We start from the raw sequence: 19,250 nt of genomic DNA on the forward strand, positions 1-19,250 counted from the left end.
TTGTGGTACAGTACTGTATTCCGTCAGGCAAGTTAACTATGGGAATTATTGTGGTTCAGTACTGTATTCTGTCAGGCAGTTTAACTCTCCATGTGAATTAGTGTGGTACAGTACTGTATTCCGTCAGGCAGTTCAACTCTCTATGTGATTTAGTGTGGTACAGTACTGTATTCTGTCAGGCAGTTCAACTCTCTATGTGAATTATAGCGGTACAGTACTGTATTCCGTCAGGCAGTTTAACTCCCTATGTGAATTATTGCGGTATTGAACTGTATTCTGTCAGGCAGTTGTAACTCTCTATGTGAAGTATTGCGGTGCAGTACTGTATTCTGTCAGGCAGTTGTAACTCTCAATGTGAATTATTGTGGTACAGTACTGTATTCCGTCAGGCAGTTTAACTCTCTATATGTGAATACTTGTGGTACAGTACTGTATTCCGTCAGGCAGTTCAACTCTCTATGTGATTTAGTGTGGTACAGTACTGTATTCCGTCAGGCAGTTCAACTCCCTATGTGATTTAGTGTGGTACAGTACTGTATTCCGTCAGGCAGTTCAACTCTCTATGTGATTTAGTGTGGTACAGTACTGTATTCCGTCAGGCAGTTTAACTCCCTATGTGATTTAGTGTGGTACAGTACTGTATTCCGTCAGGCAGTTTAACTCCCTATGTGATTTATTGTGGTACAGTAGTGTATTTGGTCTGGCAGTGTTACTCTCCATGTGAATTAGTGTGGTACAGTACTGTATTTGGTCTGGCAGTGTTACTCTCCATGTGAATTAGTGTGGTACAGTACTGTATTTTGTCTGGCAGTGTTACTCTGTGAATTAGTGTGGTACAGTACTGTATTTTGTCTGGCAGTGTTACTCTCCATGTGAATTAGTGTGGTACAGTACTGTATTTTGTCTGGCAGTGTTACTCTCCATGTGAATTAGTGTGGTACAGTACTGTATTTTGTCTGGCAGTGTTACTCTCCATGTGAATTAGTGTGGTACAGTACTGTATTTTGTCGGGCAGTGTTACTCTCCATTATTGTGCTCCAGACCTGCTTTCTGTTGGCAACTTTTTACAGACAATGTGAACACCGCTATGCTGTATGCAGTTAACAAGTTCAACCTCAAAGTAGCTCTTACCTCTCGTTTCAATTACAATCATTCTTGTTTATTGAAATCATCTTTGCATCATTTTGTTAATCAAACTGAACATTAGCCAGCATCGAAGTGGGGAAACAACTTTGGTACTGTAGGATCAACTACTAACTAGTAGCAAACTGACCTTCCTAAAGACATAAGGTTTTTGTCGCTACAACTGAAATTCTTTATTGACAGCAACAGGGCCGTGCCAGGATATCAAACCCCTAACAACAGGATCAAGATAAATACATTAACTTTGTAAGGTACAAATTGTTTAATATTCAAATTGTTTTATTTTAGATGTGATCAACTGTGCTATGTAAAATCAAGCCCAACATGCAACTCTCCAAGCATAAGCAAGACCTCCAACTTCAATCTCAAATAATCATCTGGTGTCCTTTAATAAAGATTTATTCAAGGAATAGGTTAATTTCAAGATGTTTTATACGATTCTTACTCAGAACCATTTATTTTTTATCATCAGTAAATTTCAAGGTACATGTGCAACAGCATTTCATATGAAGTACAATATACACTTTTGCACATATTTATATAGTATCAATGTCAATAGTGTATCTGATGAACAAAAAACAATTCATAAAATTGATAAAAAAGAATAAAATGAACACATCAACACTGTAACATGTATTTCATTAATGTCAATAAAGAATTTGCACATTAATGAAAATATTAAGAATTGTAGCTAATCAACCAAAATGAGATTTTACAGTTTATTATTACTCAAATGACTTATTGAAGTGGAGTTTCAAGTGGCTTTGGTAAACAAATTAATTAGCATGCCATATAAAAAGTTGATTTAATTGACTCCACATCCATAATATACACATTTGTATGAAACCTGAAGCATAAAAAATATACTGACACCGAACTACCATATGATTTTTTTCAAGTAATACAAAACTGTACCACCTCATTCTAGATTGTTAATATCAATTCTACATAGAGATGATAATGGATATAATACACAAACGATGCTTGAACGCTTAAGCTGTAAGTATATGCACATTCAAACACTAGTAAAATGTGCCAACAATGTCCAATAGATCTGTACTGTTTTCCTACACCGTTTTCTAAAGTCTTAAACAGTGGTCCACACATTTAAGCCCCTGTGTGTAAACAGTCCACAGAACGATTCCTACAGGTGTTAACAATCTATCTGGAGTCCTACAGTGAGAATACACAGTATCTCCAGAGTGCAGAGCTAATGCCCCTCAATGTCACTTTAAACCCCTATTTACACATTCCCCACCCACTCAGTCAGAATCGGCTGTCTCTTTCTTATGCTTCTTCTTCTTTTTCTTCTTCTTGTCTGGTGAGCCATTACCCTCCTCAGTCTGCTGAACCTGTAAATAAAGACATCTATAAAGTGTTTTCTTCCAACTTTTAACAGATCAAGTTCTTGCATCAACTTAACAGGTTCAAAAGCAAACAGGTGTTTAAATCTGCTATAGATATATACTGAATTCATTTTTTCAGTACTGATGCCGACTTCTCGTGTGACAAAATAATTACTACCGGTAATCATTTATACAAGTTAAACCTATCTATAAAAGTACTGATTTTATCTTTATACATGGCCTGTATCTTAAATATATTTTTAATGATTTACACATTGCTTAACTTCATAAAATTAATAAGGTTATCATACAACATATTTATTCTATGTCAAATATAACCCTTTAGAGCCTCCTCATCATCAACATCCACAAAGTGTGAATTCCTTTAACTCTACACAAGTACTTGGGGATAATTGACAAGATTCAGTTTAATGATTGATTCAGTTTAATGATTTTTTTAAGTTAAGAAATTGAATCAACGAAAGTTTAAGGTTTGGCTGAGATTTTAACCAATGACGAAACAAGCTGTGCACTTTGCAGTCAGAAGTGTTGTCAACTAAAATATTGAGGACTACAATACTTCTCATGAAAAGTCTGCTAAAATATATATAGCCAAATCCCCTAAACCATGATTTTGCTTGTGGAAAAATCAAGAATTGGCTAGTCAATTGTTCCGCAAGACATGAAGTAGAGCGTTATCGAGAATCTGGGCTATTGGAAAATGTGACTTCTCCTACACGTACCATGGAAGTGTCCCCTTCACTTGTAGGCTCTTCCTTAACCTTCTTCTTCTTTTTCTTCTTCTTCTCCCCACTGGCGTCACCCTCAGATCCCGGAGTGGTCGGTGACATCATCGACGTGTCTGCCTCCGAGCCACTGCTGCCCTCATGCTTTCTCTGAAAAAGGAGATAGACTTTCACTAATGGACAATACTTTGCAGTAGGTCTTTTTATGTGCCTGAATGCCACCTTTTTTAATACATCAACTCTTCCTCACAAAATCCAAAATCAGCTGGTGTTTTTGAAAAATAAAATTAATGTTTTAATATTGGAACATTTTAACAAGGGGTCAACTATTTTCTAATTCAGAAGGAAGAGCCATGTCAACTATCTTTGTGTGAGAGAGGCCTTGTATTTGAAAACCCCTTTGAGGAACAATATTAAATAACCAACTTAATCTTATGTGTTTTTACTGGACAGTAGTATCAATTGGCCAATAGACTATAAATAAGCATGTGTGGTAAAGGTAAAGGATACAAATTATATGGAATATGGTCTCTGGGGTGTAATGTGTGTTGAAGTGTTTGATTGCCGCAAGTTTTATGGAAGAATCTGCTCACCTTTCCTGGAGTGGCCATTTCACCGATGTTCGGCTTCACATCACCATTCAGGTCTCCCGCCTTCCGCAACCTACACGGTGGAAATTGGTTAATCAGACAATCAAGTTGAAAGTCACATAGAGACTAAGAAGCACTTTATAAACAATCCTCATACAGATTTTTTCATTCTAATAAAGTGGGCAGATTGTTCAGATTTTTGTTCAAGTTAAGAAAGTTGTTCACGCCTTTGATTGTCCTGAAAGTCTAATTGATTAAATTGTAATCTGCAGTATTTGTAACAAGCTTTGAGACAGCTGTTTCAGCAATACTTGCTATATTTAAATATATGAGAACACCATCAACTATTTCATGTTCAGTTAACAACAATGTCGTTCATTGTTTATCATGTTAACTTCAACAAATTTCTGAACACTCGACCAACTTTCTACCAACTGTTGAACTTAATTAAATTCAATGCCTTTTTCCCAATGGATTTTTCCCATTCCATAAAGGTTTTCTTATCAAACAGTCTAAAATGGTTTTCAAAGACTGGATAAACAAGATACATACATGTCCATCCACTGACCGGGGGTCTTCTCATTAGGTTTGCCATATTTGTCCAGTTTGCCATCCTTGACCATCTGCTTTTTAATCATGGCCTGTAATATGACAAAATCTTTTGAACTTTCATGTTTTGAGGTAATAAATATCTATAGAAATATTTCTGATCAGCATAAAAGTATATTCAAAATAAATGTCATGTTAATTAGATGCAAATACATATGAAGAATTAAGCCATTTAAAAACATCATATACTTCTTCAGTCTTTAAATACTGGCCCAAATTTAAATGTTTTCATTGTTGCAGAAATAACCTACCCTTGGACCAAGTCCCCACTTTCTTGGATAAACATCCCTCTCCATAATTACACGCTTAATCTTGGCTACAATGTTGTGATCTGTAGTCGCCATAACTGCTGACGTCATCTGGGCTATCGCTGCAATATATAATAGAGAAATATATTTACAACATAAACTACCAACTCAATTTAAGAATGGAAGTATGTCTTCATTTAAGATTTTTATAATTAAATTATACCGTCAAGCTATCTTTTCAATTCAAATATTTCCAACCTACCCAAAGCCACAGCCTCGCCCTTGGTGGTTATAATGACAATCTCCTCGTTGATCTCAATGCCATTCTCATACCTCAACACCCCAGGCAACATGATCTTAGCACCGTAACACACTGCATTCACCTGGAAATGTTAACATTTTCATCTAAACTACAATATTATTGAATTTGTTTACAGGCACAAACACTCATCAGGGGCCACATTGAAAAACTTAGATTTCAATGAACTTAAAGAATGTAGTCGCAAGTCTTTTGATTGGAATATACTATATTACTCGGCCAATCGACTAAATGGAATCACTGAGGCATGTCAAAAGATATGTAGATAAGAATTATATTGAATACTGGCCACTGGCCTGGGCCATTATTCTAGGCATCATAATTTTGGGTTGAAAAATCTAGCACATTTCAATTTGATGCATCAAAATAGCCTGTTGATTCAATTGTTCTCCCCCGACAAATTCCATCAGGGCATTATCCCGACAGAATGTTAAAGGGAGGTTACTCTCGCACCAGCTACCAAATCAACAGCCAACGACAGGCTATTAATCTGTTTGTAGTGCTTAAAAAGGAATGTATTTCATCCCTGGTAAATTTCTTACCATCGATAAAAACTAAACCTAAAACCTTACTCAAACCTAAAATACATCACCAAGGCCAGGAGAAAATATTTTTTCAAAACGACAAGTTCAACGTAACACCATTGCAAAAGTGAAATCAACTGTTCTCCCCCGACAAATTCCATCAGGATATAATCCTGACAGAACATTAAAGGGAGGTTACTCTCGCACCAGCTACCAAATCCACAACCAAAGACAGGTCGTGAATCTGTTTGTAGAGCTTATAAAGGTATTTATTTCATCGCTGCTCTATTTTTCAAAACATTCGTCAAAGGAAGGGCACCACAAAACACTCATTATACCTTACTTGGTAGATCTTTAGGCATAAATATTTCAGCAAAAAATTAAGGAGTTGCTTTTATTTGTGAGTCAAGTTCTGGCAGGTGTGCACTTTCATGCATAAGAAACGTTTCCAAAGTTACATCAAAAACTACTAGTTAGTGCCATCGCTGACATAATTACTAAGGTCATGCCTAGTTAGATTCCCTTAACACTTTTCTTTGAAATAAGACCAGGGGCCTAGAGTATCTTAGTGACAGTTTTCAACTGCCTTTTTTAAGTTGAATTTTAAGAAAGCTAACAATGTTTGTACACCAAAAATATGAAAATAGGCGAGAAAATTTATGGAATAAACAATATATGCATATGAATAAATGTGATGAAAAGTAGAGTGCTTTGAAAAGTAGAGTGTTTTTAAAATAATCTTGTGAAAAATTACAATGTGTTCACGAAGTTTTCACGAAGATGCTTTATCAATAAGGCTCCAGCTAAAAATATAGTATCAACTGTTCTCCCCCGACATGTTACAAACAGCCAGATGGCCGACGAAACGTTAAAGGGAGGTTACTCTCGCACCAGCTACCAAATCAACAACCAATGATGAGTCATTAATCTGTTTGTAGTGCTTAATCAAGAAATACATTAAACACTTTTTGTTTTTGTTGTGAGCCCTCATGGCATTACTCAAGATATATTCCCTTCCAGTTATTGCCATCGCTGACACAACAACTATCACCAAGGCAATGACTAGTTTGATTACTCTCCCGCTTCTTTGAAAGCACGACCACTTATTTATATTGTATCAACTGTTCTCCCCCGACATGTTACATCCAGCCAGACGGCTGACGGAACGTTAAAGGGAGGTTACTCTCGCACCAGCTACCAAATCAACAACCAATGATGAGTCATTAATCTGTTTGTAGAGCTTAGTAGTGTAGTTTTAGTGTAAACTAAGATTGACCATAACAATTGCTCATAATCTGTTGAGCACAATCCATCCTCTGAGGTTTGAAATTAAAATATTCGATTTCCCCCCAATCATATTGACCATTTACCCGGCATTAGGTTCTTGTTGACAACACTGTCAACCACTTTTTTCCATCTCGTTATCAAGGCTTCAAGCGATTTCAAGAGTTTAATAAAAAACAGCAGGATGGATAATCATTTATATGATTTACTTACATACACTTAAAACAAGAACTTACAGCAGAGTCCTTGATGACGACCCGTTTGTGTCCAGTCAGCAGGGCCTCCAGGGGTTTGATCACACGTCGGAGGTAAGACTCGTCACGCTGGTTATCATAAACCCATTGAGCATCCATAACATCGTGTAGAGTTACCATACCCTCCTGAAAATGTTATTGATAAATTTATACTTTTGAGTAAAACTTAAAAACTGCAATTAAAACAAATTAAACATACAACATACAGGATGTTCAGGGTCAAAGAATCTAAAACATTATACCTACAAACTAAACTCCCACTAATGCAGTCATCAAAATTATTCCTTTAGATCAACAAGCCCGAAATCTAACAATTGTAAATGATACTTGGAATGCATATTGTAAAAAGTGCTGCTGTATGGATTTGAGATTTTCAACAAGCTCTGAAAACATTAAGGACTTGCAAGCTTGTGTTAATTTAGACCAATATCTATGTTTACACATATCCCCCAGAACCAGTGCTGTGACGAGCCCAAGTCTCGCCACAGTTATCCGGACTCGGGTATTTATATAGCACTGGTTTTCCAAACATGCAGGTCAAAGTTGACTCCATGCTGAACAGTCAGTGCACTATTTTAAGAGTTGAATTAACCACTATCTATGTTTACACATATCCCCCAGAAACAGTGCTGTGACGAGCCCAAGTCTCGCCACAGTTATCCGGACTCGGGTATTTATATAGCACTGGTTTTCCAAACATGCAGGTCAAAGTTGACTCCATGCTGAACAGTCAGTGCACTATTTTAAGAGTTGAATTAACCACTATCTATGTTTACACATATCCCCCAGAAACAGTGCTGTGACGAGCCCAAGTCTCGCCACAGTTATCCGGACTCGGGTATTTATATAGCACTGGTTTTCCAAACATGCGGGTCAAAGATGACGCCATGCTGAACAGTCAGTGCACTATTTTAAGAGTTGAATTAACCACTATCTATGTTTACACATATCCCCCAGAAACAGTGCTGTGACGAGCCCAAGTCTCGCCACAGTTATCCGGACTCGGGTATTTATATAGCACTGGTTTTCCAAACATGCGGGTCAAAGATGACGCCATGCTGAACAGTCAGTGCACTATTTTAAGAGTTGAATTAACCACTATCTATGTTTACACATATCCCCCAGAAACAGTGCTGTGACGAGCCCAAGTCTCGCCACAGTTATCCGGACTCGGGTATTTATATAGCACTGGTTTTCCAAACATGCGGGTCAAAGATGACGCCATGCTGAACAGTCAGTGCACTATTGAAGTGTTTGATTCTGAAAAGAATGATCAATAAATTTGAACTCAAAGCTAGTTTTTTTTATATACTGAATGGAATACTAAGGCATAACTAATGTAAAGCATAAGAATTATATTGAATACTGTCACTAATGCAAATCCATTTATCATCATAAAAAAATTATGACTATTCATTTGGAGCATTTTTATATATATATATATATGTATATATTTGAAGCACATTAATACATTCTTTAAGGCACTGATAGTATTCTAATTGGACACGTGTAGATTTCTTTTCAAATTTAATCGAAGATGTTCGACAGAAATGCATTTGTTTATATTAGGGATGCAAACGAATGGCAAAATAGATATTCGAATATTCGGTAATTCTTTCGAACGAATATTCGAATATTTGATTACCGAAATACATATTTTAGAATATGTAGTAAACTGCTATTATTATTCGCTAAAGAAATAGCCGGGGCATTTTAACCCTATTTTGTCGTAGCCACGGCGGACCCTGATTTTCCCCAAATGAGCCTTTGAAATTCTCCATTTTCAGGAAGAAAACAGCAATACATTATAAACAGACAAATAACAAAATCGAATAATTCAATTCTGCTGCCTTTTGTGTACAATGTGAAATCAGATGGATTCCTAGTCAAACAGTGTTTTGCGCCAATGGAGGGTCTTTCCGTAGGATGATCAGCCTCGTTCTGAGATTGACCTCTAAATTGACTAAATATAACTATGGAAAACCCAAACCAACTCGGGAACTAGTTAAACAGTAAAACGAAAACATAAGTGGATTGGACTCATCTATTGTACAACGATAGAGGAAAAATATCCTTAAATCCATTTTAAAGCGAGAAAATTGTATCGAAAGATGGAAACAGTTTAAAGCACATATATATATGCAACAACATTATTGTGGCACAATATTACATTATTGCTGCATTCCCATCATCACCTCGATTTGCGTTATGTTGCACAGCATAATTTGCAGCCAAGACAACACATTAGTGTTAAGCCGATTCCTAGCCAGTTATTGTAAAAGTAGGGGGACATTTTATATTACCCGACAATATGTCCCTAAATGACACATGACGCGTGCCTAGTCAGCATATTCACACCTCTGGCATTAGAGGCCAATCGTTGTAAAAACAAGATAAACAAACTTTATAAACAACATCAGTGATGAAAGCAAATTGTGTTTTATTCTCTTTATTGATTTTTTTTCTTCGAATAATCGAATAATGATTTTGACATTCGAATACCAAACGTTTGATCGAATATTCGAATATTCGTTTGCATCCCTAGTTTATATACAGAAGTTGTCGAAAATGAGTGAGAAAAACAACAGCACAAAAACTGTAACATAGACACCCATTTTTCTTAAAAAGGGCTACAAATATACAAAAACAAATTCTTTGGCCCAACAAGATTCCCCAAGAGCCCAAGTCTCGCCACAGTTATCCGGACTCGGGTATTTATATAGCACTGGTTTTCCAAACATGTGTGTCAAAGGTGACGCATTCTGGACAGTCAGTGTATCATCATCACCATCACCACCACCACCATCTTCACTACCACCATCATCACCATCACCACCACCACCATTTCAGCATCCTCTACTTCACCCTTGTTCTCATCATTACTAATGACAATTGATTTAAATTTCCTAATTAAATTAAAACAGCGACCGTCAACACTACACTCGAGGTTCTTACACAAACCTATGCCTTGTTTTACACAGGAATGTCCCCCAACTCAGTTGACTGCCTAACACAAGGTTGTGGAAAGACAGATATCCGGTGTTGGGGCGGTTCTATAGCACTGTTTTCCCAAACATGTGTCCATTAACTGAACACTGTTGAATAGACAGTGCATGGGATGTTCACTTTTACTGACATTACAAATGTCTAAATATAGGAATTATCATTGAAACATTGACAACTGTTATAAGTGTTAATTTCTCAATTAAATGAATCCTCCATGTCCAAAAAGGATCCTTTACACCAAAGCTGAGGTTCTTGTACATACAGTACGTGCTTTACATGGGAATGTCCCTCAACTCAGTTCAAATCTAGGTTTATCATTAAAAAGACAAACTGTTGAAAGACAGTGATTTTCATTTAAATTTTCAAAACCACCTGTGGCTTTACAATTGGGAAAATAAGCGCGTTAATTCCCAAAATTGGGAAAATACAATGAACATTAAAATGGTCATTTAAAATAACCATGCAGTAACAAAGACACCTATTAAAACTGTTTCAACTCTCTTTAATGACAGTTACTATCATCAAAACATGTAAAACATTATTGTTGTGCTAAATGATCCCTATTAAGCATTATCACTTTCTCACCAAACAAATTGCAATTTCAGCTTTCTGGTCTTGTGATATGTTAATTAAATGCAAGATCTTAAAAAAACACAATAAACAAAGTTACACTGAAATCATACATAAGTAACAAAAAAAACACTTTTGTTGAGTCTTTTAACGTAGTATTTGCTATTATGTGACATATTTATGATTAAACTTTTAAGTTGAATGTTACATTTTGCTATAAGGTAATGCTATCACTTATTATATGTTATTATTTGCCGGAAAGTTGAAGTCAAAACGTCGTAAATTGTAAACAAATTGATCAGTGTCATTAGATGAATTACTTGCGTCTCGGTGATGATGATCAGAAACGGTGTATTTCATGGGCCTTATCCCGGATCGAACCGGTTCCTGCTATTGTTGCACGTTTGCATCGTGTTTAAAATGCATTGTTTTACGAAATAAAAACAAAAAGGTACAATTCATATTTGTATTTTTTATTCATTTCCGGGGGGAATTGATTACCTTTTTTGGGGGAAAATATGACTATTTTTTTGGGAAAATTGGACGATTTTCGGCGAGGGGAAACAGCCGTTATTCGGCGGTTAATTTCACGAAAAAAAATCACTGAAAGAGTTAATAATTTCCCAATAAAATGAATGCTTATGACCAAAAAAGATCCTTTATACTAGAGATTCTAATTTCACACATGCCTTGTTTTACACAGGAATGTCCCCCAACACAGTTGACTGCCTAACACAAGGTTGTGGAAAGACAGATATCCGGTGTTGGGGCGGTTCTATAGCACTGTTTTCCCAAACATGTGTCCATTAACTGAACACTGTTGAATAGACAGTGCATTGGCTGTTCAAATTTAATGACATTACAAATGTCTAAATCTAAGTATTATCATTGAAACATTGACAACTCCTATTTAGTGTTAACAATTTACCCAATTAAAGGAATGCTCCATGTTCAAAAAGGATCCTTTACACTAAAGCTAAGGTTCTTGTCCATACAGTACTTGTTTTACATTGGAATCTCTTTCAACTCAGTTGAAATCTCAGTTTTACCACTAAAACATTGACAGCTGTTGAAAGAGTTAATTTCCCAGTAAAATGAATGATCATGCCCAAAGATGATCCTTTATGCTATAGAGGTTCTAATTTCACCACTTGCCTTGTTTTACATAGTAATGTCCCCCAACACAGTTGACTGCCTAACACAAGGTTGTGGAAAGACAGATATCCGGTGTTGGGGCGGTTCTATAGCACTGTTTTCCCAAACATGTGTCCATTAACTGAACACTGTTGAATAGACAGTGCATTGGCTGTTCAAATTGAATAACATTACAAATGTCTAAATCTAAGTATTATCATTGAAACATTGACAACTCCTATTTAGTGTTAACAATTTCCCAATTAAAGGAATGCTCCACGTCCAAACAGGATCCTTTACACTAAAGCTAAGGTTCTTGTCCATACAGTACGTGCTTTACATGGGAATCTCTTTTAACTCAGTTGAAATCTAGATTTTATCATAAACGACAAACTGTTGGAGTAAACAATTTCCCAATTAAATGAATGCTCATGACCAAAAAAGATCCTTTATACTAGAGATTCTAATTTCACACATATGCCTTGTTTTACACAGTAATGTCCCCCAACACAGTTGACTGCCTAACACAAGGTTGTGGAAAGACAGATATCCGGTGTTGGGGCGGTTCTATAGCACTGTTTTCCCAAACATGTGTCCATTAACTGAACACTGTTGAATAGACAGTGCATGGGGACTTTAACTGACCATACACAAATTTTTAAGTGGACAGATCAGGAATAGCTTTCAAATTGAGATGGTAGCCGGCAAAAAAAGGCAATTAGTCTTGACCCAACGGTCTAATTTTTGTCCCTCTGAAACCTGATATGGAAGGTCCACCAAATCCCTGCCTACTTTCAGCATTCCAGCTTTTTTTCTTACAAAATGTAACCAATTCCCTATGTTATCATATAGTTCACCTTTTGAGGATTTACTAGTAGGAATAAAGGACAATTATGAACCAATCTGTGTATTTGTAGTGTGCCAACTCAAGACTTAATTTATCACAGATAGAGGAGCAACATTCAACAACAAAAGCATTTATTAAATTTTCTACCCATAGGACAAAAGAAAGTGGACCATATTTAGTGGTAAGTTTATTAGGGTGATAGCACTAATTGTTTTTTTAACCCTTTCCCGCATGATTACGCCAAATTGCCCCTTTATCTATTCCCGCATGATTGCTCTAAATTGCCCCTTTATCAATTACCGCATGATTGCTCTAAATTGCCCCTTTATCGATTACCGCATGATTGCTCTAAATTGCCCCTTTATCGATTACCGCATGATTGCTCCAAAATGCTCCTCTATTGTTCCCGCATGATTGCGCCATGCTTTTTTACGGTCATTTATTAATATATCTGTTGCTTATTTTTTAATCAAAATAAATTAGACAAGAGAATAAAAATTATACCACTGGATTGGAAATTTAATTAGCTAACAACTTTGTATTGATCAGTAATTGATAAAACCAAAAGAAATACTAGAAAAATAAGTTTGAAATGCATATGGGTCAATTTTCCAATATTCTCCTATGCAGTAGGGGTACTTATAGGGGCTTATTATCTATTGGCTACTGGTTATCAATGTACTGATAAGCCATGCAATGGCAGGCCTAATATGGCTGATTTGACATGAGGGAAAGGGTTAAAGGTGGCCATAGAATTCCATATTACTATTATTGTGTAAATATTATATGCTGGAGCCTTCATCTAAATAAAAACGTTTGATTCAGAAGTCCCAAATTCTTACATTAATACTTGGATTGAACAACTTATGAAGCACTCCTATGTAAACTTGATTTTCAATAAGCTGTACAAATATTTAACCAGAGCATGTCTTGTTGGCTTGTGCTTATTTCGACCACTGGGAATTCCATTTGCTCAGTAGTCAAAACTAGCCCAAGCCGGCAAGAGCTGCACTGGTAAAATGCTAACCTAGGCCTGCTCAAATTCTAGATTTTCTAAAGCAGGGCTTGTTAAAAAATTGATGCCATAATCTTGTTTATTCAAGCTTGTTTATCAGAAAGTTTAATTTCAATGACTGCTCACACACAATTATACAAAACACACACAAACCTTTTCATTCTGTATACCGGAGCGAACCCGTCGAAGCTCCTGCATCTGTCCTCCGACCCCAAGAAGTAGACCCAGGTGGACGCACATTGTCCGAATGTATGTGCCTGCCTCGCAGCTCACCCAGAACACACCTGTGTGGGGATGAGACATGCGTCACCAGGGCAATCGAGGATTAATATAGCTGACAGCAGTCAGCAGGGGTGATTTCAGTTATTGGGCCACTTGTTCAGAACTTTGTTTAAGTTTACATGATTATTGATAATGTTGTTTACTTTAAATTTAAAATAACTATTTTATGAAGTGCTGATACATGATAAAAAAAAAGAACAGCTTCAACAGTTATCTCAAATCTTCTTAAAATATTACTAATCACAACTGAATCCATTAAACTTTCAGAGTAGTTGAGATTTGAAAGTTAACGATGATGTAAACAACGTTCTGAACAATCGGCCCTTTGTGAGGCAAGAGAAAATGGGGTGACCGAATGCAGCGAAAAAAAATGCTGAGATGCGTGCAGATTTAAATAGCTGATATTTTTTTATCAATTACTGATTGATTATTGTCACAAAACAGATCTACTTATGAAATGTAATGCATTTAAACGATGAATCAATAACCAGAAATGAATTGATGAGCACCCAGCTATATCACAACCTCTACATCTGCCAATCACAGAAGAACAAAAGATAAATGAATAATTTTTACAACTATTTGAAGTCAAAATTTTAAAACATATTTTTATCATTCATGATAAAAGTCATCAGTATATATCACTGACAGGAAGAACTAATAAACAAATGAACATGAATCTCACCCATCGCTTCGTTCTTATCATACTCAAGCATTTTTGTCTCATACACCGTACGTATTCTAAGCTGACGTTTGACGGCCGATATGAGGGGAGGTCTTTGGAACAGAGCACCTTGAAGCATCTCCAGTTTCTGTACGATAAAACGGCAAAATAAGTACATGTGTGTGATAAATAGCAGGTCTTAATTATCTATGCATAATAGTTTAGGTAAAAAATACATACAGTGTAGTGTTTAATTTCAAATTTAAATATACTATATATGATTTAAAAACTTTAGGCAATGTTCGATATCTATTGGAAACTTCCATCTATGGAAACAATGAAAACTTCGGGTGATATCTATGTTAATATGTCCCAATGTATAACCCACAATGCTAATTAGCATAAGGGCAAAGTTTTGGGAAACATCATTTTTGGATTAACAATAATTTATTCTCATAATGTACGATATCTATTGGAAATTTTCATCCATGAAAACAATGAAAACTTCGGGTAAAATCTACATTAATATGTCCCAATGTATAACCCACAATGCTAATTAGCATAAGGGCAAAGTTTTGGGAAACATTACTTTTGGTTTCATAATAAATTACTCATTAGGTTAAAAGTGTTCGATATCTATTGGAAATTTCCATCCATAAAAACGATGGAAACTTCGGGTGATATCTACATAAATATATCCCAATGTATAACCCACAATGCTAATTAGCACAAGGGCAAAGTTTTGGGAAACATCTGATTCTACTTAATAACAGGGTCCATACATAAAACTCCTTTATATCGGTGCTCGAAAATAATGGCTTGCTCATATTCTGAATTTTATTAAAGAAGGTATGCTGATTTTTGGTGCCAAGCACATTGAAAGAATTGACGCTTGTTCATCCTAAACTCTAATGATGAATGAACTATGGAGGACAAAATATTTTAACATTAGATTTGCAAACATTTGATGTCTAGCTTCCTGGAAATTGTCTCTATCGAGTAGATAAGAGACAACATGGAGAAGTTACTATTACTATTTCCCAGTTGAATGACCTGAATAGTTCACAGCAGAACTATATGGCAAAGTGATGGGAGTTAATGACTAAACCAGTATGGAAGGGTAATCTAATCCGACCTAATATTATGTCTAATCAAGTCTCTAGAGAAACCCCATTGCCATCATCTGATGCTGATATCTACATATCTTAGTAGCAACTTATATTTATCTTGGTTTCAAATGTATTTTGGGGGGAAATTGTTTATCAATAAGATTCATCAAGTGTAAATAGTCTAACTAGCTTTGATACTTTTTGAGTTATTGCAGGACCGAGATTTTTGTGGACGGACGGAGGGTAAACTTTAAGTCCCCTCCGGTGAAACCGGTAGAGGACTAACAAAAACAATATTAATTGGGAATATCAAATAAAACTGAACTGTCATTAGTTATATCAGTGTTTTTTTTTACAAACATGGTCCTATAAAGTTGATTTGTACTTTTAAGAGATTTTTTACCCAAGCAGGGAAAAAAAACTTACTTTTACAGGAGAATTTGACCTAATATTGGCCACAAAAAGGGCTGAAAAAACACTGTACATATTTTACAAACTAGGGTTATTTGGAGTTACATTGTACACCTAAAATCACTCACTAAAACAGGCCCAAGGACTAATTGTACTCGAAGAAATTCTGTCTAACTTCCTGGAAATTGTTTCTATAATGGAGATTGGAGACAACATGGAGAAGTTACGATTACTGTTTCCCAGTTGAATGACCTAAATAGCTCACAGCAGAACTATGAGGCAAAGTGATGGGATGTCTTTATACAATTAAACAATAAAGTTTTGTACATATTAATGTAAGCCTATCTTACCAAACATTCCCCAACAAACCCACAAGAACAACAACATTCAAGTTTTTCAAATGATATCAATGACCCTGACAACTAAACCATTGCACAAGGCTACGACAATACCCTACAAACCTTTTTCTTCAGAAATCAGACCATTTTATAATTGCTGTTCGACTTCCTGGAAATTGTCTGTATCATGGAGATTAGAGACAACATGGAGAAGTTACAATTACTATTTCCCAGTTGAATGACCTAAATAGTTCACAGAACTATAAGGCAAAGTGATGGGATGAGCTAATATGACTTAAAAGACAAGTCCAGTACCTAGGGTTAACAACTATACCTTTACTATACCACAAGGACTCTTTGAATTGATATTGTCTAATCAGCCTTTAAATCTTTACAATAAAAACTATTACCATTTTGTTGTATAAACCCATTTAAAATTAATCCAAACCCTATAAAGCTTTAATGTTACATATCATTTACAGACATTTTTCTTCGTAAAAGATCTAGGAATCTTAAGTTACAATTTCATCACAAATTTCCTACTACAAATACAAACTCACTTGAAGAACTTTCTTTTCATCTTCCACAATGCTGTGCAGTCGGAAAATACACACATACTCTTTCCCTGCTCCCTGTTGTGACTTGACGAGCCTTGTCGCCCTCTCGATACACACTATCAGACATCCTGTGACCTGAAAAGAGCACACTTATTTAGGACTAGGTAAAGGTTGTTTTTATTTTTATTGCAATGAATAACATTGAAGGTCGGCAAAACACACTTATTTGATATCTGCTACATACATGTGCACAAAAAACAATTTCCACTCCTTGGTGGTAAATCATTGACAGAGCTTAAGAGTGGGGATTATTGAAGTTACCAAAGTAACAGGTAACATAAATTAGTTAAAATGAATTATTTAGTCCTTCGTAAAACCCTTGCGGTAATTTGATACAGTGACATCAGATACCTTTGGGTCGAGAGTACCGCTGTGCCCAGTTTTCTCCACTCGTAGGATTCGCTTCACCCAGGCGACAACTTCGTGCGAGGATGGGTTGGCAGCTTTGTCCAGGTTTATAAAACCACTCCTGAGATAGAATCATTTCAAACTTCAAACAAGCACAATTTTAGTTTAACGTATCTTGACACTTCTTTATTTATAAATACTAAAAAAATCTATTTGACAGGTTTGGGCTAGAAAAAAATAATCTATTTGACAGGTTTGGGCTAGAAATTCTAAGTCAGTGGATATTGTCATTACCTATAACGAAAATGTTCAAAAGTATTTTATTCAGTTTTACAAACATTTTCACATTTTCGGCTATAATAAATATCTAATAACTTCTGAACAAATTTACAAATAAAACAAAACATTTATAATTAATTCATTTGAATCGTGTGCACATTGCACTTTGGGATTTTGTTTTGTCTTCCAATTAAGCACAAGTCAGTCATCATGTTTCACTCCCTCTCCCGATCATAAGTTGTCAAACTTGATTAGACTTACTTGACATATTCTAGTATCGGTCTTTTCAGAGGTGAACAACCAGATGGGATAGGTGTGTATTTTCCTGTCTTTATGTTCAACTTGTCAAAATTCTGGAAAGAAATAAAAGCTGATATAAAATCTTTGACATGTTTTTTGAAGATCAAATATATGATCTTGCATACTCCATTTATCATTTGAAGTAAGTCTTTAAACTTGTTAAACTGTTTTAACTTGAACTGTTTTGTTTAAAATTGTCTTTATTGCAGAATTTTGATTTGTCTTTAGTGCATAATAATGAAGAATTTATCAATTCAATCTTAATATTAAATGACTATTCAATGATTAATCTTATGATAATAAGAACTTACTTTAAGAAGCAGGGGCCATTCTGATGTTTCTAGTTTCTGGACTTCTGAGGAGGGTTTGATGAGAAAGTCAGCATTGTGCTGTGTCTCCTGAAAGAAAAGTAAGGACATTAATTTTCTATAACAGTGGAGAAAGATTGATACCTTTTTCTTCCTTTTTTATATTTGCACTTGGAATGTCTTTGCAATCAACCATTTGCAGTTTTTTTGTTGTTTAAAAAATATTTTGATAATTCTACAAATAGTAAAAGTTCAAATTTGATCAAGTTAAATAAAAGACAAGATAGGGGTTAGGGTGTGAAGGGCAAAACATGGACAAAGAGCGGTAACAGTACGTGAGGGATGTGATTGACCTGGCAGCTTAATAATTATATTAATTAATTTATATTCTATTGTCCCCAGAGCCACCTGATGCACTGAATATCGCGAAAAAAACACATCCCTATCTTCATTATTTGAACAAATAATGGAGAAGTGAACAACTGTTATTTATGAATTAACACTTTTACAGTGAAGAGAGCACAACGGGCGCTTATTATAAAACGACTTACTGCAACATCAACTTCTTTATTCTTCTTCTTTTTATGACCTGTAAGAAGAAGAAAATGGAAAACAAATGCAAAGCCATGCGGTCGCGGACCCACGTGGTTAAGTTACACTGCGTCGCATAGAAATGCAAGGAAAACAAACCGCATATACAAATGACAGTTATTCGGCGAAGTATATTATATATAAACGACTTTAGATGCAACAGACAGAAGCTAAAAAGTACTGAAATACTTGTTAAATTAATAAGAAATTCATAATACAAGTGCGCTCACCATCCATTTTGAAACACGTGCAGACAAAAAATAATTCAGCGTGATAATTGCAAAATTAAATGCCAGTCAAAATTCCGGCTGCCGGTACAGCATACTGGTACAAACTCCATGCAGAGGTTACATCCCCTGGCGCACATG

General features: G+C 35.7%; 1 protein-coding gene across 1 annotated transcript; it reads right to left on the bottom strand.

Moving 5' to 3' along the window:
• Nucleotides 1–1,569: 1,569 nt before the first annotated feature.
• LOC128220455 (H/ACA ribonucleoprotein complex subunit DKC1-like) lies at nucleotides 1,570–19,195 on the bottom strand. The gene is made up of 15 exons (XM_052928862.1): nucleotides 19,113–19,195; nucleotides 18,843–18,880; nucleotides 18,295–18,381; nucleotides 17,945–18,036; nucleotides 17,408–17,525; nucleotides 17,000–17,131; nucleotides 14,603–14,729; nucleotides 13,789–13,919; nucleotides 7,046–7,189; nucleotides 4,945–5,065; nucleotides 4,686–4,804; nucleotides 4,378–4,466; nucleotides 3,829–3,898; nucleotides 3,233–3,385; nucleotides 1,570–2,495 (listed from the first exon to the last, which is right to left on the bottom strand). Exons 1-15 carry the CDS (start codon nucleotides 19,117–19,119, stop codon nucleotides 2,406–2,408), a joined length of 1,518 nt encoding a protein of 505 aa, XP_052784822.1. The 5' UTR covers nucleotides 19,120–19,195; the 3' UTR covers nucleotides 1,570–2,405.
• Nucleotides 19,196–19,250: the final 55 nt, after the last annotated feature.

This window comes from Mya arenaria, chromosome 15 (assembly GCF_026914265.1).
Source record: "Mya arenaria isolate MELC-2E11 chromosome 15, ASM2691426v1".
Taxonomy (NCBI): domain Eukaryota; kingdom Metazoa; phylum Mollusca; class Bivalvia; order Myida; family Myidae; genus Mya; species Mya arenaria.